At 51.5% G+C, this 23,531-nt stretch overlaps 2 protein-coding genes across 5 annotated transcripts; one reads left to right on the top strand and one right to left on the bottom strand.

The window, feature by feature from the left end:
- The first annotated feature begins 40 nt into the window (after nt 1-40).
- Nucleotides 41-19,009, top strand: STAT2 (signal transducer and activator of transcription 2). Of its 3 annotated transcripts, none has more exons than XM_020884203.2 (24): nt 41-215; nt 1,908-2,089; nt 2,241-2,394; nt 6,820-6,915; nt 7,091-7,180; nt 7,272-7,347; nt 7,787-7,872; nt 8,036-8,184; nt 11,345-11,503; nt 11,584-11,676; nt 11,888-11,947; nt 12,336-12,356; nt 12,578-12,671; nt 13,054-13,101; nt 13,180-13,263; nt 13,407-13,505; nt 13,607-13,742; nt 13,851-13,903; nt 14,027-14,121; nt 14,715-14,851; nt 14,997-15,179; nt 15,461-15,518; nt 16,319-16,647; nt 16,931-19,009. In XM_020884203.2, the coding sequence occupies exons 2-24, from the start codon at nt 1,959-1,961 to the stop codon at nt 17,071-17,073; spliced, it is 2,574 nt and encodes an 857-aa protein (XP_020739862.1). In that variant the 5' UTR covers nt 41-215; nt 1,908-1,958; the 3' UTR covers nt 17,074-19,009. The 3 variants fall into 3 exon arrangements, with proteins under 3 accessions (XP_020739862.1, XP_020739865.1, XP_020739863.1); XM_020884206.2 differs by having other exon boundaries at nt 1,946-2,089; XM_020884204.2 differs by lacking the exon at nt 41-215 and having other exon boundaries at nt 237-2,089.
- On the bottom strand, nt 17,772-23,457 carry IL23A (interleukin 23 subunit alpha). Of its 2 annotated transcripts, XM_020884208.2 has the most exons (5): nt 22,961-23,457; nt 19,462-19,986; nt 19,138-19,239; nt 18,351-18,497; nt 17,772-18,235 (listed from the first exon to the last, which is right to left on the bottom strand). In XM_020884208.2, the coding sequence occupies exons 2-5, from the start codon at nt 19,864-19,866 to the stop codon at nt 18,074-18,076; spliced, it is 816 nt and encodes a 271-aa protein (XP_020739867.1). In that variant the 5' UTR covers nt 19,867-19,986; nt 22,961-23,457; the 3' UTR covers nt 17,772-18,073. The 2 variants fall into 2 exon arrangements, with proteins under 2 accessions (XP_020739867.1, XP_070310892.1); XM_070454791.1 differs by lacking the exon at nt 22,961-23,457 and having other exon boundaries at nt 19,462-22,339.
- Nucleotides 23,458-23,531: the final 74 nt, after the last annotated feature.

Below are 23,531 nucleotides of genomic sequence, written 5' to 3' on the forward strand. Positions count from 1 at the left end.
GCGTTTGACTGATTGGCAGCCGGTGCCGAGGGGCCCGTCTGGACGTGACGAGCTCTGAGATTCTGCCTCTTTCTCAAGCCTGCGGAAAGGGGGCGGGTCCGAGACGCCGGCTGAAGCCGAGGGCGTCTCTGGAGGCCCTGGTGCCGGAACGCTTTCTGGCGAGCGGAAGCCTGGGCCGGAGCTGCTGCAGGGACCTGGGCTGAGACCCTGACCAGGTACTGGCCTTGAGGGGGCGCGCGGGGGTGTAGGTGGAGGAGCGAGTTTTCTCCTCAGATGGAAGGTAGGCCCGGGCGGGTACACCCCGGAGGGGTCAGACTCTGTTTCCAGGTAGAAATAGGAGCTGTCGCTTGCTGCCCCTCCTGTCCAACCTAGGGGTCCAATCGTAATGCCCCATTCCAGAAACACCCCGACCTCCAAGACCCGAAACCTGGTGTTGTTGTATTGGTGCAGCGTCTTGGCCAACACTTTCACCTTTTGGTCTGTGTGTTTGTTTTATTGGAGGGTAATTGCTTTACAGTGTTGTGTTGGTTTCTGCGATGTATCTGCGTGAATCAGCCATAGGTATATATGTGTCCCCTCCCTCGCGAACCTCCCTCCCACCTTCCACTCCATCCCACTCCAGGTTGGTCTGTGTTATTTCTGATCCTCAGCAGAAGAAAAAAATTACAGTTCAATTCAGAAAACCTTGTGGAGAACAAAATGTGCACCTGAACGAGTAATAGGTAACTGGAGAAAGAAGAGTTTTTAGCCCTTAACCTCCGTGTTTGCAATCTATTTAAGAAGGCCAGGTTTTTTGTTTTTATTTTTCATATTTAAACCTCAGGGTTTACTTGCTGCTTTGCTTTATTAATACAAGCTGATTAGTTCCTTAGGAACTGAGGCCTGGTCATTTGTTTTTTTTTTTTTAAAGCAATACAAATACAGAGTTTAAAAAGTCAAGCTCTATTAAAAGGGTTAAAATGGCGGAGCCCCTGCCCAATTCTTTTCTTCCCCTGTTCCTACTTCCCAGAGGAAGAAATGATTACTGGTGGAAAAGAATCTTCCCCACCCTAAGCATGTGTTGTAATTAAAATGTGACCTTTTCTTTGCCCACAGAAGGGGGTGTTTATTCTTTTCTGTTAGGCTTAGGCTGCAAGAAGTTTAGATTTTCTAAACAGACAGATGGCAGTGGGCAGGGAGAGGTAAGGAGAACAGTTCTTCACCCAGCCTGTTTGGTGACCGGCAAAAACCAGTTTTGAGTGAAATTGGTTTCACTCAATTGAAATTTGTGTGTTGATTATCTCACAAAGTTGATAATCCACACGAAGAATTAGAAATTGACAGAGGTCATAAAAGTGTCATAGTCCTAGGGATTGAGTGACCCCTTCCACAGTGTTTAGGCGTCTTAAGCAGCTGGTAAAGAGTGGAGCTCCTCCTTCCAACTGGGAGAGCAGTTTATCTCCACGGAGGTTTCAGCCTCTGATAAAAGGTTTGGGGCCAGCAGGGATAATGCTGAAATAAAAACTCAAGACTGACTTTTAAATGGTCTAGCATAAGTGTATACAAAACCAAGCAAATGCATGTATAAGTTCACTGGGGAGATAAATGAAATAAAGATTGTGGAAATACCATTACTGATTGTTGAAGTTGGGTGATGGGTACATGGATGATCCTTGTACTACTCACTCAACTTTGTTGTGTGTTTGAAAATTACCACTGAAACAAAAAAGGCCTACACATTGGAGCTCTTAAATAATACTCCATGGAAAAATATGCACCAAACTGGTAATACTGGTTACTTCTGGAGAGAAGGAAAAGGGCCCAAGATTGGAAGTGGGATCAATCTAGACTTTAATTTTTTTCTTGCTGGTATGGTTTAATTTTTAAATTTGTAATAATAAATAATCATGAGACTGTGGATGATTTAGTCCAGCAAAGTTTCCAATTGGGAATCTGCATCCTTGAGGCTCAGACCCCAGATGGCGCAGTGGGAGATGCTGCAGAACCTTGACAGCCCGTTTCAGGACCAGCTGCATGAACTCTACTCAAATAGCCTCCTACCGATGGACGTTCGACAGCACTTGGCTGTCTGGATTGAAGATCAGAACTGGTGAGGCCTTCTGGGAATCGCGGGGGGATGAAGAGAGTGATTTCTTTCTCCTGAGCCCCCAGGATCCTGGAGAAACCTTGAAGGGGTTGAAAGGCCTCACAATAGTACCAGTCCTGCAGACACACTCATCCTTGTTCTTCCTGGTCCCCAGGCAGGAAGCCGCACTGGGAAACGATGCTGCCATGGCTAATATGCTATTCTTCCACTTCTTGGACCAACTCAACTCTGAGTGTGGCCGATGCAGCCAAGACCCCGAGTATTTTCTGCTACAGCACAACTTGCGAAAATTCTATCGGGACGTTCAGGTGCTCAGAGGAGCGGGGGTAACACAGTAGGAATGGGAGCTGCGTGATATGGAAGGGACGTTCAGGTGCTGAGAGCAGCGGCGGGGAAACAGTAGGAGTGGGAGCTGCGTGATATGGAAGGGACGTTCAGGTGCTCAGAGGAGCGGCGGGTAACACAGTAGGAATGGGAGCTGCGTGATATGGAAGGGACGTTCAGGTGCTGAGAGCAGCGGCGGGGAAACAGTAGGAGTGGGAGCTGCGTGATATGGAAGGGACGTTCAGGTGCTCAGAGGAGCAGCGGGGAAACAGTAGGAGTGGGAGCTGCGTGATATGGAAGGGACGTTCAGGTGCTCAGAGGAGCGGCGGGGAAACAGTAGGAATGGGAGCTGCGTGATATGGAAGGGACGTGCAGGTGCTGAGAGCAGCGGCGGGGAAACAGTAGGAGTGGGAGCTGCGTGATATGGAAGGGACGTTCAGGTGCTCAGAGGAGCGGCGGGTAACACAGTAGGAATGGGAGCTGCATGATACGGAAGGGACGTTCAGGTGCTCAGAGGAGCGGGGTAACACAGTAGGAATGGGAGCTGCGTGATATGGAAGGGACGTTCAGGTGCTGAGAGCAGCGGCGGGGAAACAGTAGGAGTGGGAGCTGCATGATATGGAAGGGACGTTCAGGTGCTCAGAGGAGCGGCGGGTAACACAGTAGGAATGGGAGCTGCGTGATATGGAAGGGACGTTCAGGTGCTCAGAGGAGCGGGGTAACACAGTAGGAATGGGAGCTGTGTGATATGGAAGGGACGTTCAGGTGCTCGGAGGAGCGGGATAACAGAGTAGGAATGGGAGCTGCGTGATATGGAAGGGACGTTCAGGTGCTCAGAGGAGCGGGGGTAACACAGTAGGAATGGGAGCTGCGTGATATGGAGGGACGTTCAGGTGCTTGGAGGAGCGGGGTAACACAGTAGGAATGGGAGCTTCGTTATATGGAAGGGACGTTCAGGTGCTGAGAGCAGCGGCGGGGAAACAGTAGGAGTGGGAGCTGCGTGATATGGAAGGGACGTTCAGGTGCTGAGAGCAGCGGCGGGGAAACAGTAGGAGTGGGAGCTGCGTGATATGGAAGGGATGTTCAGGTGCTCAGAGGAGCGGCGGGTAACACAGTAGGAATGGGAGCTGCGTGATATGGAGGGACGTTCAGGTGCTCAGAGGAGCAGGGGTAACGGACTAGGAATGGGAGCTTCGTGATATGGAAGGGACGTTCAGGTGCTCAGAGGAGCGGGGTAACACAGTAGGAATGGGAGCTTCGTGATATGGAAGGGACGTTCAGGTGCTGAGAGCAGCGGCGGGGAAACAGTAGGAGTGGGAGCTGCGTGATATGGAAGGGACGTTCAGGTGCTGAGAGCAGCGGCGGGGAAACAGTAGGAGTGGGAGCTGCGTGATATGGAAGGGACGTTCAGGTGCTCAGAGGAGCGGCGGGTAACACAGTAGGAATGGGAGCTGCATGATACGGAAGGGACGTTCAGGTGCTCAGAGGAGCGGGGTAACACAGTAGGAATGGGAGCTGCGTGATATGGAAGGGACGTTCAGGTGCTCAGAGGAGCGGCGGGTAACACAGTAGGAATGGGAGCTGCGTGATATGGAAGGGACGTTCAGGTGCTCAGAGGAGCGGGGTAACACAGTAGGAATGGGAGCTGCGTGATATGGAAGGGACGTTCAGGTGCTGAGAGCAGCGGCGGGGTAACAGTAGGAGTGGGAGCTGCGTGATATGGAAGGGACGTTCAGGTGCTGAGAGCAGCGGCGGGGAAACAGTAGGAGTGGGAGCTGCGTGATATGGAAGGGACGTTCAGGTGCTCAGAGGAGCGGCGGGGAAACAGTAGGAGTGGGAGCTGCGTGATATGGAAGGGACGTTCAGGTGCTCAGAGGAGCGGCGGGGAAACAGTAGGAATGGGAGCTGCGTGATATGGAAGGGACGTGCAGGTGCTGAGAGCAGCGGCGGGGAAACAGTAGGAGTGGGAGCTGCGTGATATGGAAGGGACGTTCAGGTGCTCAGAGGAGCGGCGGGTAACACAGTAGGAATGGGAGCTGCATGATACGGAAGGGACGTTCAGGTGCTCAGAGGAGCGGGGTAACACAGTAGGAATGGGAGCTGCGTGATATGGAAGGGACGTTCAGGTGCTGAGAGCAGCGGCGGGGAAACAGTAGGAGTGGGAGCTGCATGATATGGAAGGGACGTTCAGGTGCTCAGAGGAGCGGCGGGTAACACAGTAGGAATGGGAGCTGCGTGATATGGAAGGGACGTTCAGGTGCTCAGAGGAGCGGGGTAACACAGTAGGAATGGGAGCTGTGTGATATGGAAGGGACGTTCAGGTGCTCGGAGGAGCGGGATAACAGAGTAGGAATGGGAGCTGCGTGATATGGAAGGGACGTTCAGGTGCTCAGAGGAGCGGGGGTAACACAGTAGGAATGGGAGCTGCGTGATATGGAGGGACGTTCAGGTGCTTGGAGGAGCGGGGTAACACAGTAGGAATGGGAGCTTCGTGATATGGAAGGGACGTTCAGGTGCTGAGAGCAGCGGCGGGGAAACAGTAGGAGTGGGAGCTGCGTGATATGGAAGGGACGTTCAGGTGCTGAGAGCAGCGGCGGGGAAACAGTAGGAGTGGGAGCTGCGTGATATGGAAGGGACGTTCAGGTGCTCAGAGGAGCGGCGGGTAACACAGTAGGAATGGGAGCTGCATGATACGGAAGGGACGTTCAGGTGCTCAGAGGAGCGGGGTAACACAGTAGGAATGGGAGCTGCGTGATATGGAAGGGACGTTCAGGTGCTCAGAGGAGCGGGGTAACACAGTAGGAATGGGAGCTTCGTGATATGGAAGGGACGTTCAGGTGCTGAGAGCAGCGGCGGGGTAACAGTAGGAGTGGGAGCTGCGTGATATGGAAGGGACGTTCAGGTGCTGAGAGCAGCGGCGGGGAAACAGTAGGAGTGGGAGCTGCGTGATATGGAAGGGACGTTCAGGTGCTCAGAGGAGCGGCGGGGAAACAGTAGGAGTGGGAGCTGCGTGATATGGAAGGGACGTTCAGGTGCTCAGAGGAGCGGCGGGGAAACAGTAGGAATGGGAGCTTCGTGATATGGAAGGGACGTGCAGGTGCTGAGAGCAGCGGCGGGGAAACAGTAGGAGTGGGAGCTGCGTGATATGGAAGGGACGTTCAGGTGCTCAGAGGAGCGGCGGGTAACACAGTAGGAATGGGAGCTGCGTGATATGGAAGGGACGTTCAGGTGCTCAGAGGAGCGGGGTAACACAGTAGGAATGGGAGCTGCGTGATATGGAAGGGACGTTCAGGTGCTCGGAGGAGCGGGATAACAGAGTAGGAATGGGAGCTGCGTGATATGGAAGGGACGTTCAGGTGCTGAGAGCAGCGGCGGGGTAACAGTAGGAGTGGGAGCTGCGTGATATGGAGGGGACGTTCAGGTGCTGAGAGCAGCGGCGGGGAAACAGTAGGAGTGGGAGCTGCGTGATATGGAAGGGACGTTCAGGTGCTCAGAGGAGCGGCGGGTAACACAGTAGGAATGGGAGCTGCGTGATATGGAAGGGACGTTCAGGTGCTCAGAGGAGCGGCGGGTAACACAGTAGGAATGGGAACTTCGTGATATGGAGGGACGTTCAGGTGCTCAGAGGAGCAGGATAACAGAGTAGGAATGGGAGCTGTTTGATATGGAAGGGACGTTCAGGTGCTCAGAGGAGCGGGATAACACAGTTGCAATGGGTGCTGCGTGATATGGAAGGGACGTTCAGGTGCTCAGAGGAGCGGGGGTAACACAGTAGGAATGGGAGCTGCGTGCTATGGAGGGACGTTCAGGTGCTTGGAGGAGCGGGATAACACAGTAGGAATGGGAGCTGCGTGATATGGAGGGACGTTCAGGTGCTCAGAGGAGCGGGGGTAACAGAGTAGTAATGGGAGCTGCGTGATATGGAGGGACGTTCAGGTGCTCAGAGGAGCGGGGGTAACAGAGTAGTAATGGGAGCTGCGTGATATGGAGGGACGTTCAGGTGCTCAGAGGAGCGGGGGTAACAGAGTTGGAATGGGAGCTGCGTGATATGGAGGGACGTTCAGGTGCTCGGAGGAGCGGGGGTAACAGAGTAGGAATGGGAGCTGCGTGAAGAGGAGGACTTTCTGGATATGGAACATGGAACAAGACCTGGAGGTTCAAATGGACAGGAGAAGATTTGGGGGGAAAAGGACAGAGTCTGTATTTAGGGGATCCCTGGAAGTGAGAAAGGCAGAGTCTAGGTGATCCTATTAAAGAGGCTGGGGTTTGAGGAACCAGTGGTGAAAAGGGGTAGCGCTTGGGATCCTGAAGAAGGGGAGAGTACCGAGGTCACCAGTGGGGACGGTCTGAGGTGGTAGTTCATTGATGGCAGTTGAGTTCTGTCATTTCTTCCTCTCTTCCTACTGCAGGCCCTTCCCACTGGCTCTACCCAGTTGGCTGAGATGATCTTTAACCTCCTTCTGGAAGAAAAAAGAATTCTGACCCAGGCTCAGAGGGCTCAGCTGGTGAGAACAGTTTGGTGGTGTGTTGAAAAGCTCCTGGAGTAGAGAGGGACCATGCCAAAGACTCAGGAAATTTGCCTCAGAACAAGATCTCTCCACATCCTGTGACTTAATTTCAGGTCTGGATTTTAGGGGTGACAGGTCAGAGTTGAAATGTGCTCATAGCCTTTTATTTCAGGAGCAACGAGAGCCAGCCCCTGAAGCACCTGGGGAGAGCCAGCAGCATGAACTTGATTCCCGGATCCTGAAATTACAGGCTATGAAGGAGGTTGGTAGATGCGGCAAGAGCCAGGGCGGGCAGGACTCAACCTGCCTCCTCTCACGGAGGCAGCCTCACTGGGGTCTCATCTCTTCTGCAGAAGCTGGTGAAATCCATCAGCCAACTGAAAGACCAGCAGGATGTCTTCTGTTTCCGATATAATATCGAGAAATCAGGTAGACAGCACTTTGGGGGGTGGGGTGCCTACCGGGAGGTGGAGGGTAGAGTAGAGCAGAAGGGGAAAGTCCCAGTAAGTGGTGATCACTTGTGGCTGCATCTTGCTGGTTATAGTCCTGCTGCCCTGCAACGCTGGAAGTGGCAGGGTATGTCGTAGAGGTCAGGGTAGTGATATAAACCGAGGGATAGCTGGTGAAGGTTGGAGGAGGTGTTTGGGAAACTGCCTTGGCCGATGGAGTGGGCTTCTGGTTCTAGCAAGGTGATGCAGCATTTGCCTGAGGGCCCAGAAGTGCCTGTGCTTGTCCTGGTTCCCCTTCTTCTCCCTCTGAAACTCCCGTCTCCTGCCTCTAGTTGAGGTCTGGGTCGGGGAGGAGGGGGGAGGAGGGGTGAGGAGCCCTAGGTCTGAGCACTTGTCTCCCGCCCTCTCCTGCCATCCAGTGAAGACACCTTCTTTGGACCCCCGTCAGACCAGACGGATGGACATTCTTCAGGAAACACTCAATGAACTGGACAGACAGAGAAAGGTGGGAGTCAGAGGACAGAGGGAGCGGGCAGCAGGGAACTGGGGAAAATGAGGCATCAGGAGCCCTGGCTTCCTGGCCTTGGTTCCTTTGTCTCTTCACGCCTCGTTGGATGGTGGAGGGTAATGGCGAGAGGCTCTCAGTACTTACTTTATGTCTACCATAGGAGGTGCTGGATGTCTCCAAAGCACTGCTAGGCCAGTTAACTACCTTAATTGAGCTATTGCTGCCCAAGTTGGAGGAATGGAAAGTCCAGCAGCAGAAAGCCTGCATTGGAGCGCCCCCTGTCGGAGGGTTGGAACAGCTGGAAAAGTGGTGAGAGGCAGCTCCCCCACCTCACGCTCACCTGTCTCTAGTCCTAACTTCCGCCTGTGCCTCGTAGATTATAATGCCCTGAATGAGCTTCTCCAGTGGCGCAGTGTTAAGGAATCCTCCTGCAGTGCGGGAGACCCGCATTCAGTCCCTGGGTCGGGAAGATCCCCTGGAGGAGGACATGGCAACCCACCCCAGTTTTCTTGCCTGAGAGATGGCGCGGACACAGGAACCTGGCAGGCTACAGCCCGCGGGGTCACAGTCAGACACTGTCGAGTGGCGGAGCACACACACGGTGGCCTCTCTATGACTGGAGACACCGTCCCCCTCAATCTCTACTCCCCAGAATGGTCTCAGTTCCCTGTCTGACCGCAGCTACACGCTGCTCTTCGTTCTCGCCGCCCATCAAGCCCAGAGCCCAGTCTTTGCTTTGGGGAAGATAATGAATTGATCCACAGTCCAATTTTTCCTGCCTCTTCATAATCACCAGAGAATTATCTTTTTACCTTTTTTTAGTGCAATGAATATAATGCCACAAAAAAAGGAAAAGAAAATTACCTGTTACCTTAATATCTGGTTGTAGCTACTATATTATTATTAAACAAAAATTGAAATGTATTGTTCAAACTACTTTGAGACCTGTGAGTTTGTTTTTTTAACTTAGCAGTATATAATATTTATTTGTGATATGGTTGTTTTGGCCATACCACACGGCATGTGGGACCCTAATTCCCCAAGCAGGGATCAAACCCATGCCCCTTGCGGTGGAAGCCTGGAGTCTTAACCAGCAGGGAAGTCCCTACCCATGATACTTTTAATAGATGTGTCATAGTTCCCTTTATGGGAATAATATAATTTAATTAATAAACACCTATATTTGGATATTCGGGTTGCTTTTAATTTCTTGCTATTGTTTTCTAGTAAACTATCTTATATTACCTATTGTGATGTAAAAAAAATAACTAATGTGTCCTTCAATATATTTGATTTGAAAGATAACTATTATTTAAATATTTTCTCATACGAAAATTTATTATAACTTAATCTATTAAACGGAGAAGGCAATGGCACCCCACTCCAGTACTCTTGCCTGGGAAATCCCATGGACGGAGGAGCCTGGTGGGCTGCAGTCCATGGGGTCACTTAAGAGTCAGACACGACTGAGCGGCTTCATTTTAACTTTTCACTTTCATGCATTGGAGAAGGAAATGGCAACACACTCCAGTGTTCTTGCCTGGAGAATCTCAGGGATGCGGGAGCCTGGTGGGCTGCTGTCCATGGGGTCGAGCAGAGTCGGACACGACTGAAGTGATTTAGCAGCAGCAGCAGCAGCAATTTATTAAAAATATACCACAGGGAACTTCCCTGGCGGTCCAGTGGTAAGACTGCACCCTTCCACTGCAGAGGGCATGAGTTCGATCGCTGGTCAGGGAACTAAGGTCCTGCATGCTATGTGGTGCAGCTGAAAGTTAACAAATAAATAAGTAAAACTATATCACAACTGTTCAGGTAAACTGAAAACAGGTGTATAGGGTCAGGGTACAGGATAAGTGTTTAAATTACAGTTGCAGGATTGGCGAACTATGGCCTGTGCGTGGTTTCTTGCTTTTTTTATTTTTGGCTGTGCTGTGCCGGCTTGTGGATCTTAGTTCCGTGACCAAGGACAAACCCATCTCCTTTACAGTGGAAGTGCTAACCCCTGGACTGGCAGGGAATTCTCGATTCGTCACTGTTGTAAGCAGTGCCACAGTAAATAACCTCTTGTGCGTTTGCGTGTGTGCTGAGTTGTGTCCAACTCTTTGTGATCCCATGGACAGTAGCCTGTTAGGCTCCTCTGTTCGTGGAATTTTCCAGGCAAGGATACTGGAGTGCGTTGCCTTTTCCTCCTCCAGAAATAACCTCATAGTTACATCTTTATTTACAGCTCTAATTTATTTCTCTAAGTTATTGGAAGTGATATTCCCGGGTTGGAGAATATATCTTCTTGGTGGTGATGCTGTTACTGTGGTGTTCTTTTATTTCATTGTTTTTATATACAAAGAGCTTTATTGCTTTTTCTGATTGTAAATATATGCCAATTGAAAAAATTTCAGACTACTGAAAAGAGGAAAAGAAGTAAAAATTATCCATCTGCATAAACTGATCATACAGAGGTACCCACTGTCAATGCTTTTGAATACATTTTTCCAGATTTTCCCTATGCATATACACAAATATACATCTGTTTTAAACAGAAGTCAGATTATACCATATATGTATGCTATCTTATATTTTTAATTTAATATTTTTGAATATTTTCCATATTAAAATTTTCCACCTATTTTATCATTATTTTTAATGGTTGCATAGTATTCCATGATGTAACTATAACATAATTTATACCTGGGGATCTCAAAGAGTCGAACATGACTTAGCAACTAAATTACCACCACATATACCCAATACCAATTGTTTCTAATTTTTCTATTACAGACAACAAAGCCATGAACTGTGACCATCTGTCTGTCCGATTGTTTGATTATTTCCTTAGGATGTATGTTAGAGATGGAATACTGTAAAGCATATGTACATTCTTAAGGCTTTTTAAAAAATAGTTACAAACTGTTATCCCAATCTGTTTGCCTTTATATAGTGGATGATTGTTTTCCTGTTACCACATTGTCTATTGCTATTATTTCTTATTATAAAAACAGTAAAATATAGAAGTTTAAAGTATGAATTGTACAGCCAGACTGCCTGGGGCCACATACAACTTCACTTCTTACCCGTTTTATGACCTTGAGCAAGTCACTTTACTCTCTCTCTGTGCCTCAGCTTTATCCTCCCTAAAATAGGGGTAAAATGGTACCTACCTCACAGGGTTGTTTTAAGAATTAAATGCATGAAGATGTGTAAAGCACTTTAAAAAAAAGTAGAGATCAAGCATCATGTGTTAACTTTATTATGTTAATGAATCTTTTACTGGTTTTATATGTGAAAGTGGCTTTCACTTTCATCCCCTGCATTATGGACAGTGTTGAATAATCTTTCACACTTCCTGGATTCTTTTCTTGTCCCGATCAGTTTATGACTTTCCACGTAGTTAAAGAGGCGCTTTGGGGGCCTGTCTGGGGGTCCCAGGAACCTCATGGTTCTCTCTTCCTTGGATTGTGTCGTCACCCAGGTTCACAGATGGAGCGAAGCTGTTGTTCCACCTGCGGCAGCTGCTGAAGGAGCTGAGGGAGCTGAGCCACATGGTCTCCTACGAGGGGGACCCTCTGGGCAAAGGCGTGGACCTGCGGGGGGCCCAGGTCACAGAGCTGCTGCAGCGCCTGCTCCACAGGTAGGGAGGCCGGCGGGAGAGGGCCCGGGGGCCGTTCCCACAGATACTGACCTCTGTGTCTTCTCTCCACGTCTCTCCAGAGCCTTTGTAGTAGAAAGTCAGCCCTGCATGCCCCAGACTCTTCATCGACCCCTCATCCTCAAGACAGGGAGCAAGTTCACCGTCCGAACAAGGTTGGCATCTCAGAACTCATGCCTGCTTCCTTTTTCCTGACACTGTGTGCTCTTTGGCTTTTCAGATCTTCTCATTCTGAGCTGTTTCTTCTCTCATTTCCCCTCGGTCCACTCACCTCTTCTCATCTCTTCCCTTATCTTTCTTAAACATCTGTTCTATCCAGGAGATTGAGGTTGACCACTTCCCCCCATCTACCTCCCTCTCCTCCAGGCTGCTAGTGAGACTCCAGGAAGGCAGTGAATCACTGACTGCGGAAGTCTCCGTTGACAGGTTAGTTGGGGCAGGGGAAGGGTGGGACCAGGAGGTGCCCAGGACATGGGGTGATGGAGTGGAGGAGACAGCTACCGTTCACAACCAGCCCTTGGGCTGTGTTCTTTCCCCTTCCATTACTACCTCATAGAAATAGTTCATCCCTTTTGAGTCCTTACTGTGTGACATGTAGCTTGTCAAGTACCCAATTTAAAATTGTCACAGGAACCCCAGGAGTTAGATATTATCAATGCACTATTCAAATGAAGAAGTAACTTCAGAGAATTTATGTCTCTAGTGCAAGCCACATAACTGGTGAGCTATTTGAACTTAGGTCTGTCTGACCCCAAAGACTGAATCCCTTACTTCTACATTATTTTGCTTCCTAATGATTTTTTTTTCTTTTTAGGAATCCTCCCAAATCACAAGGGTAGGTACCTAACAAGGATGCTGCAGACTCTGTGCACTGCATGAGCTACACAGTCACGTGTGACTGTGGGCCTGCTGGGGACACAGACCAGGAGGAGGTTGATTTGTGTGGTGCATAGACAGGGAAAGGAGGGGGGATGTCTGAAATGAAGTGGAACTTTTGTTGTTTTCCTACCGGACTCTGCTCCTGACCTCCATGTATCTTCTTTTTCCTTGGAACAGCTTCCGGAAGTTCAACCTTCTGACCTCAAACCAGAAAACTTTGACCCCTGAGAAAGGCCAGACTCAGGGCTTAATTTGGGACTTTGGCTACCTGGTAAGGTGGTTAAGAAGGAATGCTTTTTTTTTTTTTAATATTTATTTTTGTTTATTTGGCTGGATTGGATCTTAGTTGCAGCACATGGCACCTTTGTTGTGACACACAGGATCTCTAGTTGTGGTACATGGGCGTAGTTGCCCTGTGGCATGTGGCATCTTAGTTCCCAGACGAGATATTAAGCCCATGTTGATCGGAAGGCAGATTTGCAACCACTGGACCATCAGGGAAGTCCCAGAGGGATGCTGTTTTAAGCTTGTAGTGCAGTGGAACAGGCTGGGGGAAGTTCCCAGGCCCTGGGAAGTCCTGAGGGCAAAACCGGGGTTCCAGGGGCCCTGGGGTCCCTTCTCTGGCATTCTTTCTCCCTCTCTTCCATTCACAGACTCTGGTGGAGCAGCGTTCAGGGGGTTCTGGAAAAGGCAACAATAAGGTGAGGCCTGGACAGAGGGTTGGGGGCGGGAGGAAGTCGCTAGGGGCACTCTGATCACTGAGCCTTGTGTTGTCCCAGGGGCCGCTGTCCGTTACAGAGGAATTGCATATCATTAGCTTCACAGTCAGATACACCTACCAGGGTCTGAAGCAGGAGCTGACAGTGAGTGAAAATGAAGTGCCTTTGTGGGGAGACAGGGAGGGGCTGAGCAGAAACCCTTGAGGGTGGCTGCGGGCAGGCCCTTGGCAAGCGTCTGCAGTTGGGAACGTCACATCCCTCGGTGGTGATCTCTGTCCCTTCCTCAGACGGACACCCTCCCTGTGGTGATTATTTCTAACATGAACCAGCTCTCAGTTGCCTGGGCCTCGGTTCTGTGGTTCAATCTGCTCAGCTCAAACCCCGAGGTAGGAGGTGGGGCCCGCCAGGGAAGGGAGGCCGGGAGGGGCGTGGAGCTTGGTGTGAGGGCGCTGCTTCTGAGCCACCCTGTCCCCTCCCGCCGCTGCAGGACCAGCAGTTCTTCTCCAGCCCCCCGAAGGCCCCGTGGAGCTTGCTGGGCCCTGCTCTCAGTTGGCAGTTCTCCTCCTATGTTAATCGAGGCCTCGACTCAGACCAGCTGGGCATGCTGAGGGACAAGCTGTTTGGTACCGACACTTCTTTTCTCTCAGCCTTGCCCTAGCCTCTCTCTGCCCCAGCCCTCCATCCTTTCTGCCCCAGGGCCTCCTTCCATCATCTTGAACTTCCTTCCACAGGGCAGAACTCCAGGACTGAGGATGCGTCGTTGCCCTGGGTCGACTTCGTTAAGGTAATTCCCCGCATCCTTGCAGCTGGGTCCCCGCCCCGTGCAGTTACTGGCCCTTCCCCCAGCCCTCCCCCTCCACGCCGGGGCAGCTCTGCACCCCTTCCTGCCTTGCTGTTCCTCCTCCAGCGAGAGAGTCCCCCTGGCAAGCTACCGTTCTGGACGTGGCTCGACAAGATTCTGGACCTGATACATGACCACCTGAAGGATCTCTGGAAGGATGGGTAAGGCCTTGGTCAGTCTCCCTCTGCCCCGCTGCCTTTCCGGGCTGGAGCGAGGACTCTGTGCGCCCCCGTGTGGCAGGGAGAGGGAGAGTGCGAACCCGCCGCGGGGTCACACCCCCGCACGTGCTCAGCGGCAGTCTCCTGGCCTGCATTTGCCAGGCGTCCGCTGCGTTCCAGAGCCTGCTAGGTGCTCTTGATGAGTTCGCTCATGTCACCCTTCCAGCCCTGCTGCGTGGTGGGTGTCGCCACCCTCAAGCGAGGACGTGAGGTTAAGGGAGTGAGCCCGGGGGGCAGTCGGGATCGGACCCCGGGGCGGTCTGACCCCACCCGTGAGCACCTCCTGCCACACAGCCTGCCCGCTCGCTCTGGCAGCGCTGTGCTTTTCACAGGGGGCGTTTCACCCGCGTGCTCTCACTGAAGCTTCACACCTCCTCCAGCCCTGGGGGGTGGAGACTGTCAGTCCAGTGAAATGACCTGGCCAGCACAGAGCAGTCTGTAACAGGTTGGCCGAGCTGGGGCCCAGCCCTGGCACTCTGCCCGTCTGCACGGGGAGCCGGAAGCAGCAGGGCCTCACAGCTGCTCTCGCGCTGCAGACGCATCATGGGCTTCGTGAGCCGGAACCAGGTGCGCCGGCTGCTGAAGAAGACTGTCTCCGGCACCTTCCTGCTGCGCTTCAGCGAGACGTTGGAGGGGGGCATTACCTGCTCCTGGGTGGAACACCAAGATGACGGTCAGCAGCCCCGCCATCCCCTCAGCCTCTCCTTTCCTCCCCTCTCCTGCCCTTGGCTCCCCGGCTCTGCCCCAGATCCCTCGGCAGGTTTGGGGTGGCCCAGCCTCTGCTCTCCAGCCTGCCTGTCCCTCCATCCACTCTCCAGACGAGGTGCTCATCAACTCCGTGCAGCCCTTCACCAAGGAGGTGCTGCAGTCACTGCCGCTCACCAGGATCATCAGCCAGTACCAGATGCTGACCGAGGAGAACGTACCCGAGAACCCGCTGCGCTTCCTCTACCCGCGGATCCCCCGGGATGAGGCTTTTGGGTGCTCCTCCCAGGAGAAAAGTGAGAACCACTGATGCGCTTCCCTTGCAGAGTGCAGGGGTCCACAGGCATCCATTCGCACAGCTCCTCCGTGGCGTCGTGGGAAAGCCAACGTCCGAAGGAGGGAAGGGGTCTGTCTGTGGGATGCCTGTCAGCAAGCAGACACGGCAGTCAGGACCACCTGCACAGGGGGACCCTGGGGCGATGTGTCCCATCCCCTGACCTCCCCTGCCTCCCATCTGTCCCCTGGGGCGCTGTGTCCCATCCCCTGACCTCCCCTGCCTCCCGTCTGTCCCCCACAGTTAATCCCGAGGAACGGAAGAAATACCTGAAACACAAGCTCATTTTTGTCTCTAACAGGTGAGATATGAACTCTTTGCCCACCTTCCTTAACCCTTCTTGGCTAATACGGTGACCCAGACCGTCCCAGTTCAGGTCTCCTCAGCCTTCTCTCCTACCGACCCAGGCTCCCCAACCCTCTAGGGCTTTTTTCCTGCTCTTTCAACCTCTCTCTCTTTTCCTGCTGCCATCCTTAGGTTGTCTCCATCGGGGTTCCCTGATAATAATTGTCATCATCACTAACGTTAATGGACATCCACTTGATGCAAAGCATAGTACTAGATTCTTTTAGAACATTCTTTTTTTCATTTAATCCTTATGAGAACCCAGCCAAGCCAGAAATGGTAATAGCCACAGTTAATGAAAGTTCATTATGTGTCAGGCACTGGGCTAAAAGCTTTGTGTTCATTTTCTTATCTACTGACTTCATAACAGTCCTGTGAGGCAGAAAATACTGTTATTACTGTTTCCAGCTGAGGAACCTGAGGTTTAATGTGATGAAGTGTCATGCCTCGGGTACATGACTGATCAGTAGTCTAAGTCTCTCAAATTCCAGAGCCCTGATTTGAACCATCCTACTGCCTCTCAAGTATTCCGAACTATGGTTGTTTAGGCTCAGAGAGGTTGGGTCACTTTGCCTGAGGTCCCCCAACTAGTAAATGATAAGATTTAAACTCTGGAAGCCTAATCCCAGAGCCTGTGGTCTTAAGCCCTCTGCTCTGATGCCTTTTTAGACTAGAAAGATAGCCTCTGCTTTCTCTGCCATTCCCCACTTCACCTAACAACTGAGCCCTGTTCTTTCGTCTGTGTTGGGTATCCAGACAAGTGGATGAACTGCAGCAACTGCCGGAGCTCAAGTTGGAGCCAGAGCTGGAGTCTTTAGAGCTGGATCTGGGGCTTGCATCAGAGCCTGAGCACAGGCCGGGCCTGGACTTAGAGCCACTGCTGGAGGCAGGATTGGATCTGAGCATGGAGCCCGTGCTGGAGCCCACACTGGAGCCCATACTTGGCCAGATGTCACAGGGAGTCCTAGAACCACACCTGGGACCAGAACTGCAGCTGGAGCCTATTCCAGAGCTCGATCTACAGACCATGCCAGAACCGGATTTGCCTTATGACCTGAGACACTTGAACACCGAGGACATGGAAAGTAAGTGACGGTGTGCAAGCAGGGAAGAGAGGACACCTTTCCTTTCCCAGATCCCCTCCCTCACTCGCCACAGAAAAAGCCTGTGTTCTAAGCTCCTCATTGGAGAAAGGCCGATGTCCCTGCGATTCATTTCATTAGGACATACACATGCCTCCTCCACCCCACCTAAGGCCCCCGTCAGGCCCTATCTGGGCCGCTGCTGCCATCTTCCCTCACTTTCCCTGCTGGTTCGGGAACTCCTAGTCTGAGATCAGGGCCTGACTTCTTTCTCTGGACGATCTAGTCTTTAGGAACAGCATGAGGATTGAAGAAATCATGCCCAACGGTGACCCACTGCTGCCTTGCCAGAACACCACGGATGAAGCTGACGTCTTCAACCCCAGCCACTTCTATGCAGGTGGGCCCTTGAGCCCTTCTGACTACTAGGAGCTACATTTCCTCAGATCTTTCTGTGCGTTTGCCCCTCCTACTCCTCACATCAGGACATTGCTCTCCAAGGATGGGACATGAGGAACTGGGTTAACCCTGGGGGAATGGAGGGAGAAGCATAATGTGGGTGAGGCAGAGGCAGCCATGCCTCAGAAGAGATGTTACCCGTGGTCCGCCTAGGAGCCTGGAGGCCGCCTCTGTGCTGGGAGGTGCGGGCACTCAAGGGCAGGCCGGGGCAGTCAGGAGGCACCTGTGAGGCTCAGGGCAGGGGCTTCTTTCCAGTGTAGAAGGCTTTCAGCATTTTAGTGACTGGCAAGACTGACTCATCTTTCTGGAATGCCGTTTCTGCTTAAAGCAGCTCTGACTTCTGATCCCGCAGTGCCCTGGGACTCCTGTCATTGGCCAAATACACTCTCGGCCAAGAAAGCAGAGAAGGAAGCCCTGGGCCAAGGAGCAAGAGAGGGCCAAGCTTAGGAGCCATACTTCGCAGTTGCAGTCCCTTGTAACCTCATTCAGCTTGCTCAGCCTTAGCAGGGATTATGGCCAAAAAGATCCCGTTTACTCTATATACCAAGGGGTCATGAGGTAAGACCCCTTTCCACGGTAGCCCTGCAGAGCAGAAAGATGCATTTTATAGTGCTTTGGCCCTATTTTTCCATTCTGTTTCTTTTTACTGACAAGCCTAGACTTAGAGATCCACATAAATAAGTCTTTATTGAAAAAAGTACATAATTCAGTATAAATATAATAAATAATCCTCATCCCCAAGCTCCTGCCACTATAAATAATCCCAAAATTTCCCTTCCCATGTAATAAATATTCAGCCTCTTCTAGGTCAACATCATAAGTCAGTCAGTTTTGGTAATTTTTCAACAGAGTAAGTCTCATTAAAATTATTGGACTGAGGAACTTGCTGGCTCACAGGTGTCCAGGTGGACAGACTGATCTCAGCATTCCTGAGCCGTGGAGGCCTGGGAGTCATCCTTGAGTGCTGGCTTTAGGGGCTCAGAGTTGCTGCTCCATGGGCAAAGACCCGGGCAGCTACAGCCACAAAGGCCTGGAGGCTTCGAAGGATCTTGAGACGGAGCAGGAGGCGCTGCCATGGCTGGCTGGGAGTAGGGCTTGGGGTCTGCTCAGTTTCCCAGTGGTGACCCTCGGGCTGAAAGGACACAGGACACCATCAGAGAGGACTCTCTGAGTCGTCACCCCACCCCTACCCCAGGGCCCGTCTCTGACACCTGCAAGCCCCTCTCCTCCAGGCCCCTAGTTCATACCTGCAAGAGCTCCCTGAGGCCCAGTACGGAGGCGTGAAGCTGGTCCACAGGGCCCTCTGGGGGTGGAGAAGGCTCCCCTGTGAAAATATCTGAGCCCAGCAGCTTCTCGTAAAAAACCAGGCCTCGATGAATCCTTTGCAAGCAGGACTGGGGGGGAAAGAAAGCCGTGAAAGGAAACGGATACGGGGACTTCCCAGGCTGTCCAGTGGTTAAGATGCCATGCTTCTGCTGCTGGGGCCATGGGTTTGATCCCTGGCTGGGCACAGCACAGCTCAGCCAAAATCAAGATGAAAGAAACAAAATAGATCCCTTCTAATTACTCCACCAAAGACTCACCTGATATTTACCATTCTTAAGACATGGCTGTGATCTGAATGTTTGCGTCCCTGTGAAATTCATATGCTGAAATCCTGACCCCCAGTGTGGTGGTGGTAGGAAGTGGTACTTTTGGGAAGTTACTAGGTCATGAGGATGCAGCCCTCATGAGTGGAATTATTGCTCTTATAAAAGAGACCCACAGAACTCCCTACTCCTTCCCACAATGAGAGGAGACAAAAAGTCTGATCTGGAAGAGGGCCCTCACTTAACCACACTGGCACCTTGACCTCAAGACTTCCAGCCTCCGGAGCTGTGAGAAATAAATGTCTGTTGTTTATAAACTACTGAGTCTAGTTTATTGCTACAGCAGGCTGAATGGACAAGGACAGATACAACTTTACTCATTCACCATGGTGTCCAGCTCTGTCTCCAGTCCCCTTTTCCTGGGGGCCCAGCCTTGTCTTTGTACCTGACTGTTGTCCCTGAGTCCTTGTGGATCACAGCTGTCCTCACACTGGATACGGGGGACATCATCTGTAGTCTCATCACCTCCTTCTTCTCTTGGTAGATCCTGAAATGGGGGAGGGGCGGGAAGAGTAGAGAAATAAGTACTCTCAAATCCTACCTGGGCCTTTGGGTCCTTACTCTCCCTGGATCCCTTCTCCAGGGGTTCTCTCAACCACTGTTCTCTCTTACCACTGATGGCTTTCAACCCTCCAGCTTCCACCCCAGGCCACAGCATCTTCCACTATAGCCTTGGAGGGCTCAGATAGGCTGAGGGGCTGCCACTCACCATATGTCCCATTGGCAGGTGTGCGCTCCAGGCTAGCATGCAGAGTTGCTGTGAGAGCTGTTGGCCCCGAGCCCAAGCAGGGCCAGCGGCCTCTGACACAGCCGGGCCCGGAGCTGTCCAGGGCAGCAGCAGCAGCAGCGGCAGCACGGCTCCGTCCCCCAGCATCTCGCTGCCTGCCTCTCCAGTCCGGCTGGCCCCGTGCCTTGCAGTCCTGTGGGACCTCTGTCCACTTCCCCTTGCTCTGAATCCGATTCTGTCTGTTCTGTGCTCACCGTGCTTCTGAGCTGCTTCCTGTGGATTTTCTCCCCTTGTCTCTGAGTCTCTTTTTAAGGTCCCCGCATTGTGAGACCCGCCCTTTAAACTAGCAGGTGACTCACAGCAGGTGGGATTCCCCTCCTGCATCATCCCCCTCCGTGGGGAGCCCAGGTAAATAGCCTCAGTCCCAGGGGAAATGAGTCGTGTGGTGGCGGTGGCTGGAGGCCTGGGATGAGACTTCTGTGTAATGCTCTCCAGGAATCAAAGTGGCTGAAGACAGGGGGAGGGGTGGGAACAGCAAATATTTAAATGAATCTAGTCTTAACTTCCTTCCTGTTTAACCTTCTCCTCATCTTTTTGTGTCTCTAAGCTATATTAGCCCTCCCTTCAAACCTAATTTCCTCACCTCCTGCCTGAGGAAAAACCAAAACAGAGGCATTCATTTATCTCCAATAGGATGGCAAGCTCAGTTTGGAATGAAGCTGGGTTCCCACCTGATGCCCTCAATCCAAGAATAAGAGGGCTTCTTTTTCTCTGTTGAGAAGTGTTATTTTCACTAGGAGAGAATGGACATGAAGGCATTTTGTGAACTGGGAAGCCACATCTGCTCAGTATAAGGTATTACTGCTCCCTCACTTCAGGCCTCACTCTGGAGGCTGGGGGTGCTGTTGGGAGGAGAGAGCTGTTGCTAAGAACCATCTGATTCCTCAACCTTAGTGGCCCGTTTCTTGGGCTCTGTGGGGTTCAGGTGATTTGGGGGTAGGGGACATCAGTGTGGAAGTGAGGTCTAGAAATCCAACTGGAGACATCCTATCACCAAGCCCTTCACCGTGGCTAGAATCACCAAGCCCTTCACCGTGGCTAGGATCACCAAGCCCTTCACCGTGGCTAGGATCACCAAGCCCTTCACCGTGGCTAGGATCACCAAGCCCTTCACCGTGGCTAGGATCACCAAGCCCTTCACCGTGGCTAGGATCACCAAGCCCTTCACCGTGGCTAGGATCACCAAGCCCTTCACCGTGGCTAGGAGTCCAGGGTTCTGGGTAGTTGAAGGTGCACTGTGTCAGTGACCCTGGCTGGTCCTTCAGCCTGTTGCATCCATGGGTAAAATCCGCTGATACTGATTTCATCACCATCCCTGATGCAACATTCAGTGAAACAGCTGAGACTGTGAGCTTGGGCGTGGGAGTGGAAGGTGGCCCAAATCTGGGACTGTCCCCACCCCAGTGGAGGGTCCCAGGACAATCTGGACGTCAGAATGAGGCCATGGATGACCACAGAGATGGCTCCCAAAGCCTTTCCAAGAGGTTGATCCTTTTTCTCTGAGAAACTTACTCTCGACAGAGGTCTCCATTCCCTTAGGACTATTCAAAACTGCCCAAAGAAATTTCTGATTCAAATGTGACCCTGTGGTAAATCCACCCTTGGGATAAAACATTTCCAGCCTCAGAGATGTTACCTCAGTTTGAGTGAGAAATGGTTTGCCTTCTGAGAAAGGTGATACACGTGAAATAGGGAAACTGGGGTGGGGTGGGGGAGCTCCCCTTGCTTTTTATAATGTCTCCCATGCTTCCCCACCTCTGGTTGCCATCCTGGGAGCCGTCTAGGATAGGAGACGGAAGGTGAAAAGGAGGAGGAGGAGGAGGAAGGGGAACCCTGGGGGATGGGATGAGAGGGACAAGGATGAGTTGGAAGCACGGGGCTTTGTTTCACTTCCTGGTGCTTTGGGAGTTGGGTAGGAAGCAAGGTTGGTGGGGTGACTGTGGGACTGTTGTGTGACAGGAACTACTTCCAGGACTGTATCTGACCTGGAGGTGCAAGGAGACCTTGACGTCAGCAAGACCTCAACCGTTATGCAAATTATATTGACAAGACACTCCCAAGCAGGCCTTTCCAGTTGGATGCCTGGACACCAAATCCAGCTGAAGTTTCCCCAGGTGGTTAGTAATGATGGCTTCCATCCAACTCTCACTTTATACCAAATACTTGGTTTAAGCACTTTTCATGTATTAACCCATTTAATTTTCACAACAGCCCAATGAGATGGGTACAAATGAGGAAACTGAGGTGCAAAGATAAGTAAGTTACCTAAAATCACTATTAAGTGGCCAGAATTACCGCATAGACTTCAGATTCTGCATTCTCATTCTATTACATTGGATGCTGTGAGGGGACACTATGCATCTTAATAAAGTAGCTCTTTTAGCCTGATGTTGCTGGTATCTCAGGCCTTGTAATTCTCACTGTTGGTCTTTAAAAAAAAATTGGCTACACTGGGTCTTAGTTATGGCAAGGATCTTTGGTCATTGAGGCATGAGAACTCTTAGGTTGTGGCATGAGGGATCTTGGGATTCCCTGACCAGGGAACAAACCCAGGCCCCTGAATTGGGAGTGCAGAGTCTTGGCCACTGGATCACCAGGGAAATCCCTGTTAAGTCTTTCTTAATTTGAGACCTAAATATGGAAATTTCTCAAAGTGTAGGAACTGTCCCTATTACTCAGCACCCATATTTTTAACAAGATTTTAAATCTAGGGACCTCTGAAGTCAGATCAGTTTGAGAAATCCTCTGAGTTAAATGTGTTTTTCTCTCGGTCTATGACCTCTAAGTCTAGAATCCTGACTCAGAGAATCCTGAATCAGAGGGGTTTTAGACTTAGAGGTCATAGACCAAGAGAAAAACACGTTTAACTCAGAGGTCTCTCAAACTGATCTGACTTCAGAGATCCCTAGATGGTGACTTCCCTTGTAGCTCAGTCAGTAAAGAATCTTCCTGCAATACAGGAGACTGGGTTCGATTCCTGGCCTGGGAATATCCCCTGGAGAAGGAAATGGCAACCCACTCCAGTATTCTTGCCTGGAGAATCCCATGGACAGAGAAACCCGGAGGGCTAAGTCAATGAGGTCGCGAAAGTCGGACAGGACTTAGCGACTAAACCACCACCACCACACTGAGATGCTTTAAAACTGTTTTCTCTGTGAGGAATCCCATCAACGTGGCCCTCTATGTGGCCTTTAGAAACTAAAATACCCTACAGACATCTACCATTCTGGATCTATTCCAAAGCAGTTCAAGCTCAGAGTTATACCCCAAGAATCCTTGAGTAGGTGTCGACGCTAAATCTGTTAATTCTGGGGAAGGGAAACGTCTCCATTTGCCATGTCTTGCCCCCTGAGGAATAATGTCCAGCTCCACGAGCTAGGGGATTTTATAGCTGAGGGGTCCTGCTCCCTGGAAATATTACCGGCGATTCTGGGGAGGGAATAATCACAGATGGGAGTTTCAGACGGTTGCCTTCAGAATCGTAGAAGATGCAGCTACTTGGGCCGTGTTAGGAGACTGCCTCCCGCTTCCTTTTTTCTCTCCCATGCCTGAAAATGATAGGAAATGCCGGCAGGTTTCAGGAGTAACAGGGTCGGAGGTGGCGAAGTGCTCACAAGAGTACCACGGGGAGAGAGGGTGGCCTGGGCCATACCGGGAATATCCAGCAATCATTCCCACCGCTTTGCTTGGGGCTCCCCTTACTTTAGTCTGGAGCTATACGGAGCTTGAAAGTTCGGGCTCCAGGCCTGGGGCTTTCTAATTTCTTTTAAAGAAGGCTTAAAGAAGGCAAAGGTTACTCTAACACCACCAAACAGGGACAAGGTTCCGACACGTTTGTCCCTATCCGCGCCCCGTAGGTCTTGTTTTCCTCAGCGCGCGCGTCACGCGTCTTCTCGCGGGTCCGGCTGTACCTGGCTGCTCCCGATTGGCTGAGGTAAGCCTCTCGCCCTTCCTAATTGGAAGCTGCGACTGGGAATGCACCGCCCTTTCCG

Source organism: Odocoileus virginianus, chromosome 24 (genome assembly GCF_023699985.2).
Source record: "Odocoileus virginianus isolate 20LAN1187 ecotype Illinois chromosome 24, Ovbor_1.2, whole genome shotgun sequence".
NCBI lineage: Eukaryota > Metazoa > Chordata > Mammalia > Artiodactyla > Cervidae > Odocoileus > Odocoileus virginianus.